At 42.4% G+C, this 8,780-nt stretch overlaps 1 protein-coding gene across 1 annotated transcript in view; it reads right to left on the minus strand.

Annotated features, from left to right (window-relative positions):
- Nucleotides 1-395: 395 nt before the first annotated feature.
- The window catches only part of KMT5A (lysine methyltransferase 5A), an 8,566-nt gene continuing 181 nt past the window's right edge, over nucleotides 396-8,780 (minus strand). The window contains exons 2-8 of the mRNA XM_026037484.1: nucleotides 8,546-8,709; nucleotides 6,580-6,736; nucleotides 5,248-5,464; nucleotides 4,334-4,418; nucleotides 3,921-3,980; nucleotides 2,694-2,884; nucleotides 396-1,971 (exon numbers count right to left, since the gene is read on the minus strand). Coding sequence (XP_025893269.1) covers nucleotides 1,761-1,971; nucleotides 2,694-2,884; nucleotides 3,921-3,980; nucleotides 4,334-4,418; nucleotides 5,248-5,464; nucleotides 6,580-6,736; nucleotides 8,546-8,709 — 1,085 coding nt within the window. The 3' untranslated portion in view covers nucleotides 396-1,760. The remainder of the gene's footprint in view (nucleotides 1,972-2,693; nucleotides 2,885-3,920; nucleotides 3,981-4,333; nucleotides 4,419-5,247; nucleotides 5,465-6,579; nucleotides 6,737-8,545; nucleotides 8,710-8,780) is intronic.

An 8,780-nucleotide genomic window follows, 5' to 3' on the forward strand; every position in this document is an offset into this window, starting at 1 on the left:
AGAAGCATTTCAGTTCCATTTTGACTTTAGGGGAGCACTCTGCTGGACCAGAATGCTGTACCCTACTGCAGGGTCTGTTACTGAGACCTGAGAGAAATCAGCGCCAACTCCAAGTCAGCCAAAAAGCTTACCTGGAACTGAGCACATGCACAGTTCCCCATTTCTTCCCCAAGCCTGCCTTGGGTTAAATGGTAAATAATGCTAGGTGTTTAGTGCCTAATGATTTTCACAGCTCACTTTCAAAACGCTAATGATCTGCAATGGAAACAGGTACTATAGCAGCCACTTCATCGATAATAAATATATTCTTTATTTTACAGAGACATTGTCTTCAAGTTTTTCATTTTAAAAATACATCACTAAACCACCTCTCTTGCTGCTGGAGCACACAACCAGGATGTTGCTGCTATCTGACCTATCACATAGGCAAGCATATAAGATTGTCCTATAGGGCATTTGCTGGAACAGCAGCAGCCTTCAAGACATGAGAAGCAGAAAACATTTACAGAGCCACAGACCCCATGCTGACATTTTCCAGCAGCAAGTGTGGCTGATGGCTCACAGCCATCTTCAGCTACACACGTGCCAAGCCTGCCTTGGCAAAAATTCCAACTGGTAAGAATTCATCTTTAACATAAAGGACCTCCATTGTATTGCCCGCCTATATCCCAGATTTGGTTCTCCAATAGCTCTGTTAAAAACATCTGCAAGACGCTGAGCACAGCTCCCCTTTCCGACAGTGGGACCAGATCACGCTGGACAGACCTACAGGACCAGGCAATAAGGAATCTATGTTCTTCATTGCATGAACTCCATCATTACAGTTTGAAGTTGCATATGAAGATGACTCCTGGTTTTGGAACCACTATGCTCTACTTCAAGCATTCACAGTAAATAAATAGCTTCTGATGTGGCTAATTAACATAGGGAGGTAATAATTTTTTGAGAAAGATTTTCCTTTTGCTTCTTTAAAACCCTCCAGGAGGCACCTCCGAGAATCAGCCATCACCTATAAAAAGGTACCATCTCAAACTTTAGAAAATAATGTCAAAAATTGATTCTCACTGTAATGACTAAATTTTATCTTCATGTTTCTAATCAGCATCAACCCAGTCTATCAAAATCCATCCACATTCAATTTCTCTGAAGAAGGCAGTCAGTCTGACCATCCATCTTCCCCAGTGCCAGTGCATTTGAAGCTCCATGGCCAACATGAGATAATGACTCTGGAAAAATTAGATCCCTACCACAAATTTGAGAATGATAGAAATAATAGCGTCCATCTCAGAAAAGCTTGCCAGACTGGGTTTCAAAAGCAAGTCTGACAAGTAGTCAAGCCATTGGATGTAAGATACATGAGTACAGAAGAACATCTGCTGTCATAAAGCTAACGCCAAATTCATCTCCTCACAAAGTGGAGCAGGAGTTTTCACTGCAAAAGCAGAAGTACAACCCAAGTGATTGAGTTTCAATCTGTGCAAGTCTTCGACTGCATGCCCAGGTGGCACTGGTTACTCTATGCAAAAAAGTGTTCAGGTTTTATGGAGTTTCCTTACACAATATAAAAATTCTGGCAATCTAAGATCAATTATTCAAGCCTGCCTGGAAACCTGCAATAGGTACTTAAATACTGCAAAGCAAAAATACAGTTTTAAGGAGCTCAAAACACCAAAAGCAGTCCACTAAGCTGAGGGAGGTGAGGACAGGAGAAATAAATCCAACGACTCTTTAGAGCACTCAGTCAAAACAAAAAAGAGGAGTTAGTGTTTCAGCCATGGATGAGCTTCAATGGAAGCTTTGCTCCTGTCTCCATAATCGTACAACAGTTCTTCACCTGCTTTAATGTCTCGGGAAGCTATCAGTATGAGATGAGGTACACCATCGATGTCGTGAAGCTTTGTTTGACAATTGCCACATTTGCTGTGATTAATCAGTCTTCCCAGGCGATTAGTTTCTTTTGTAGCATCGACACTGCAAGAACAAGACAGATACCACGCACAAGTCACATTTGTAGACAAAACACAAAGCACCAATCAGGTGAAAAATTGGAACTTCATGAAAGGTTTAAAAACACGAAGGAAAGAACATTATAGAATATTCATATGCCCAAACAGACAGCATGCACGATGGTGATAAGGTTAAAAACTAAAACCATGCTGGACATTTAGTGGTTATAGCACACAACCCAGGAAACTGTGGTCTTGAAACCAAGCAGCTCTTGACTCTTTATGAGGATCCGCAAATCCAGATATAGGACAAACACCAGAAGGGCTCAAACACCTTAAATACCCTCCCTCAAAAACTGCATCTCAAGTACGCTATCCACTGCATAAGCAAGCAAAAGAATGCAGAACTGGGAGAAGAGCCTCTGCTCCCACACAAGGCTGAGTAAAAAGAACTGGAGAATACCAAAAAAGAAGTGGAGCTTTGGCAAGCTAAGCAACAAGCAGAGTGGAGGAGGGCGACACAGCCTAAGAAAGGTCAAGTATCTATTACATTTCAAAGTACCTGTTTACAACACCTTTCAAACAGATACAAGGCATTAAGGAGTGGCTCAGCTAAGATTTGTATTGTGATTTGTAGTCCTCATTTAGAAAATGAATATTTTTCAAGAAAACAAAAACTCAGCAGCATGCAAAGATACAATCATTCAGTTATCATAAGCTTTAAAAGTTAAGGCTGGAACAGCTTACCAGTATGTTTTGCTGAGGTACTGAAAATAGTACATATAGCAGCCTGTGGATGGGTCTTGAGCATACACAGCTTCTCGCTTTTTAGCATCAGTGATCTCTATGAGATCCCCATGATATTCAACTACAAATTCTCCTCGATTAAAATGTTTAGTAGCGATTACCCCTCTCCCTTTGCCATCAATGTAATCAATCTGTTGAGATGAAAAGAAAATCAGTTGGAAAAGGGAAAAGTATTTACATGATTGCAAATATGCCATTAACTGAGGAATTGCTATGTGTCAGATTCATTATTAAACAAAAGCACATCACAGTGTGATATTTAAATGTGTTGCTGATAAAGCTGTAGCAACACAATGCAAATCAGGTATCTTGATACAAAGTTCTTTTGATACAAAGTTTTCTAGTCAAAGAATTACATCAAAACCATACAAGCAAAAGAGTTATTAAATATTTTAAAACTAGCAGACATCCATTAGCTGAGGAAGTCATTTCTTTTCATTTCAGGAGCACCATCACCATTAGTACGTTCGGAACAAAAAGTTAGAGGTTAACCAGAAAGCTGGGCCACTTTTCCCCTTGGAGATCCCATCACTGTCCTAGGAGCAACTTTATAACTAGAGGCTGCCACGTTTCAACAAATTGCAGCCTTTTGCTGTCGTAAGATCCATTTCTGGTTTAATTTCTAAAAGGGGTAGTCAGAGGCTCCCAAAAAATAAGTAGTTGGTCCCAACAACTAGTGTTTACTAACAGCAGGAGGAGAATCAGTCCACCCTACCTAGGCAGGGCACTAACAAAGAATCTATAGAGACTGGCTGTAAACACTCTAGTAGAATTAGTTACAATGCAGAGTGACTGGGCATAGTATATATGCACGTGCATGTACCATATGTTTCCATAGATACACAGGCCAAACAAGGCTTCTACATCTAACAGTATTTTCAGAGACTAACCAAGACAATAGATACTAAAAGGAATAAGCACATTTTCTGTGGTATAAAGACTAAAGTATCTATTGGAGCAGATATGTTTGTCAGAATGAAAGAGGAAAGTGGAAATCCACTGTTCAAAAGGGAAAGAAAACATCTTCCAGTTTTGCTGCACTTTCATCTTAGTAACAATGAACTGAAGCAGTTGCAAGACCGAGTGTTTCTACTTTCTGTTTAAACAGATTAACAGCAAGAGATTGTGTAAACATTATAAGGCTGCTTAGGTCAGTACTGCAGTTACCTTCATTCCTTCTTCTTTCCCACTTGTGATTAGTTCATCTATTTTCCTCCTCTCCTCAGTCTACAGGGGAAACAAGATAAGAGTAAAATCACAGTACTGCTGGGGGGTTATTTCATAGCTAATTATTAGCTGATTATCTGTTGTCACTCATTTTTCCAAACAACCATTTTTTCCCTAGCAAAACTGAATGGCAGAGACACAGATCTCTTCCTAGAGATATGTAAGTAGCTAGATTCCAACCCAAAAGAACTGGATGTTAGTTCTGATATTTTAAGAAAGTTATCTTAACAATATTTCTAGGGCATATTTGCTTTTTGCTGGTGTAAACGGTTAATAGATAGAAACACACTTTCCTCAAGCATTCCACCGATCGGCCACATGGTACATTATGCAATTTTAACAAGCAGCACTACCTGCAATTCAGATTTGCTCTTCCTGGAGCTTCTTCTAACTGGATAATAATCTGTCACTTTTCGATTTTGTGTTCTTCCTTGTGCTCTAAGGGATAAGAAAAATAAGAAATATGCATACCTCAGGGTATTTCTGAAATTACACCTCTATCCTTGAGATATTTGCAAGAAATTTTCAACTTAGTATGTTGAAAGTTGACCAGTATGAATCAGCATCTTATCAGTATTCTTCCTTCCAAGCCAAAAGCTATAACCCGTTTTCCTCACCCTGCTCTTTCCATTGTTACAGAACTAATCCTTTAACAACAACAATAAGGTGCCGTGGGAAGCGCATTGAAGGTTACATTTTGAGCCTGATGTCCTGTGTGCCTTTCCAGGAGGCTCTCAAAAGTTATATCAGGAAACCTTCTCGACAAATTATTCTGTAATATTAAGTTATGTTACTCTAATCTTATAAGAAAAAGAATGAGTTCAAAACCAGGAAGCTACCAGCTGTGATTAAATTAATATCCTGTTTCTGACAAGACACATTCCAATTTGTCCAAATAAAAACAGACCTTACAACCTCATTAATGTCATTTTACATAAGAAAGCAGCAAGCATCTCATTTGAGGTAAAGCACACTAACCTTGCTTACAAAAAAAGAAAAAAAAAGTCCTCTGCAAGGTATATACTTCAGGTGTTATTTTGTATTTTCATACATACTAGTCTTGGGGAAAAATAATAAAGAAGTCTTCAAGAATCTCTTTCCCCCATCAGCATCCTTTGTTTTAAAAAAGGGCAACAGAACAAGGATTAACATAATTACATTAATTCCTACAGCCCATGAGGGCAAATCACAGATCAAGGTCTCCTGCTACAAGACAGCACAAGCAGAGAAACTTGTTCAGAAACTGTAAGTTCCTGAATTTACTTACTTTCTCCTTGGTCCACGTTTTGCTTTAACCATCTTTTTTTGGGCTGGCTTTGCATTGGCCTCATCAGCACACTCTGAAGGCAGAGCCGTATTTCGAGTTTCTGCAGTTTCTTGCTTTTGATGAGAAGAAGGTGCTGAAGAATTGCGCCCACTTGCTTTATCTTTCTGGTCTTCTGGTTTCATAGCACCTTCAATTATTTTGCCACCTTTCTTTTTTTCTGGTGACAGGAAAATAAAGTAAGGCTCTGAACTTACGATCATCTATATCAGAGTGCTTTAAATGAATTCCAGTGGTTTCTAGTCCAAGTTTCTAGTTCTGTCAAACAGGAGAAAGAGAATGATGCAATTTCTTTCTACTAGAACCCAAATAGGCTGTTATTGGACTTTTGACTAGCTATTTCTACAATGCACTAAGTGATAGAAGAAGAGTGAGCAAAGAAAAGGAAGTACTTGAGTTCTGCTGCCGTCTTTTATTAAATTAGGTTTGCTATTAAATTTTCCCAAATCTGAACATGGGACCACAGCCTGCTGCTAAGGGCACTTGGCCCATTACATTATCCAGTTGCCAAAATGAATCAACATTCAGCACTGACGGAGACTGCAAGACAGTTTCAATCCTACATTGCTAGGGTCAGTAGCTGCAGATGTTCTTGCAAGCAGCTCATATCACACAGAGGGGAAAAAAATATTCACATGAGAAGAGAGGCAAGCACTAGCAAGAAACAGAAGATCTATCCTACATGCCACGCTTGCTCGGTTAGATGCATCCTACCTTGACCTCACCGCATCCTCCTTCTGAGCTAACAGATTTAGAGGTAGATGAGCATGGCTTAAAGCTAAATAAAATTGCTATTTAAAGCAAGATACTAGGTTTAACAGTCCCATGTCCCAAAAGAAATAGAAATGTTTCAGTATTGCTAAAGGGATAAAGCACAGCTGCACCGTGTAACTGACTAAAGTCATCTTCACTTTATCGTCAAAATGAGGGGTGCAAAAGTTGTCAAGTTACCCCAAAATCTGGCACTCACAATGCTGAGGGGAAATTAAAATATCTGCACACCAGAAGTGTTTTGCATGAAGATTAGAAACAAACAAAAATAAATAAAAATAAAATAAGAAGAGGAAAACTGCTTGGCAAACCCATGACATGAATTTGAAGAGGATGAGACCCTCAATCTTTGTGGAGTCCCAGTTTGCCAACAGAGCAGGGGGACTGGAAAGCAAGTGGCTGGAGGGAGCTCTCTGGCCTCTTTAGCTGCCTTCTCAAGTTTGCAAACTGAAGGAACAAAGCACATTTCACGAGACAAGCAAACAGTGCAAAGATCAATCTTACCATCTCCTTTTCTGTAGGATTGGTTTAGTGTTTTGCCCTGACATTTCACCTCGTGATACATGACAGAGTTCTCCTCTTGAAGTGGGGGACGAGCACCAGAAGATTTGTTAGGATTCAGGTAGCTGTAGATTTTGGATTGACCAATAAACACATTCTCCTAGAACAGAGAGGGAGAAGAATCAGTACCTTGTGGAGACTCCAGGAACCTCAAGCTGGTATCTACAGCGTGCTTCAAAGGCCAGGAGTTAGAGCTAACTGTTCCAATGCAAAACATTGTGCTTTAATGCATCATCCTTGTTACTCTTGCTATTTTTGCTAAATGAAAACATAACTGTGGTAACTGCTCAAGAAGAACTTACTAATGCAAGCTCTCAGTCCAAAAGAATTTTCATATGAAATGTGGCAGGATGGGATAACTATAATTAACTCCAGCTTTCATCCTGTGCTTCAGAATATGAATTCTGGTGCTAAAAAATAACAATAAAAAAAAAATCCAAGTTCCTAAGGAAGAAGGAAGCTGCAAAGAGTACATACATACAAAAAAAAAAAAACCCAACCCGATAATAAAGCAGAAGTACCCAAGCAGAAAATATACCTTTCAGTGTAAAAGGTATGAGCTTACCCAAATACATTCTCGAGATATCAAATGTTACCGTGAAATAATTATATGCTTTATGGGGCAATACACAGACCAGGAATCAGCTGGACACGCTCTGCTCTGAATGACATTTCATTTTGGCAACACGAATGAGGGATGCCTAGGAGATAAACAAGGCTCTCCGTTTGCCCATTATACCTCCCCAATAAAAACGGAAAAGTTGCTTTTGATTGAAAAAAAACCCAGCACAGTCCAGACAAAAAGTGTCAGTGAGGAAAAGTGCAAAATCCTCTGGCCTGGTCGAGTAACCGCAGAGCCCTGGGCCTGCGGGGCCTGTGGACAGTATCGGATGGAACGAGGCTCAGGGCATTGGGCCGCCTTTGCTTTCACTGTCCCCTGCCACCTCTCAGGCCCTAGCAGGGCACCCAGGGCTCTCAACAGTTCAGCCTCAGAGTCTGGACAAACGGATGCAATTTGGTCAGGAACAGTTTTTCTTGGCTACATTTGGAGTCAGCTAAAAGTAGTATTCAGACATTACAATCCAGTTAAAACAACAAAAGCATGCAAACCATTTTTCTTTCTCTTCCCCCCTCCCCTTATTTTTTTTTTCTTAAGGCACACAAAGGGTCCTATAGGTTAGGAAAACTAGCAAACCCTACAGAGGGACTTGACTAATCAAACAGCCCAGCCTATACAGTCATAGAGACACTAAAAGAGCAAACGAAGTGCAACAACAGAATGCATAGAATAATTTTAATAATTAATGTAATTGTGAAAGCAATACACTTAACATTACGTAATTAACACACAAAATAACAGCAGGCAAAGGCTCAAACCTTAGTCTATGAGAAAACTCTAGCAAAGACTAAAGTAAAACCCTCTGAGAGGCAGCTAGTCAATTTGACGCAGGCACACACAGTACTTGACAGGCCTGGTAAAGGCAATAGCCGATTATAATAAGGTAGTTGGGGGGGAGGGATGCCCTATTTTAGTAATTTTATTGAAGCGGAAGCAGTTAACTGTGTGTCAACCGAGCACTGCAAAGCGCTGGGGACAACGCCAGCGGTTTGACCGGGGTCATTTCCAGGGGACGCGGGAGCAGCGCGGGCAGCAGGGCGCCCCGGCTGGGAGCCCCGCGCGCCCCGGAGCCCGCGGCTCCCTCCCCGCCGCCCGCCGCGGCCGCCGCGTCTTTGTCTGTGCCCGGCTCCGGGACAGGCTCTTCCCCGCCGGGCTCGCAGCGGGATCCGGCGCGAGGGCGGCACCTTCCCGCGGCACCAGGGAGCTTCGGAGCCCCCCATCCCCCGCGCCAACGGCAGGAGCGAGCGCGGGCCCCGGGGAGCCGCCCGCCCCGCCCGGTGCGGCGCTTACCCCGCCGGCCCGGGGGCGGCCCGGGCCCTTCCTGTCGGCGCTCTCGGGGCTCGCGTGCTCCGCGCCGGCCTTGGGCATGTTCTTGCCTAGGAGCAGGGAGGGAAGGGCGGCGCCTGAGCCATGTCCCGCGCGGGCGGCCGCGCTCACAGCCCGCCCGCCGCGGCCTGCGCCATGTTTAAAGGACTCGATGCGGCAGGGCGAGCCGCCGCGGCCCAGCCCCTTCCCGGCGCGGGGG

The sequence above is a fragment of the Nothoprocta perdicaria genome, unplaced genomic scaffold, assembly GCF_003342845.1.
Source record: "Nothoprocta perdicaria isolate Ctin4 unplaced genomic scaffold, notPer1 scaffold_2, whole genome shotgun sequence".
NCBI lineage: Eukaryota > Metazoa > Chordata > Aves > Tinamiformes > Tinamidae > Nothoprocta > Nothoprocta perdicaria.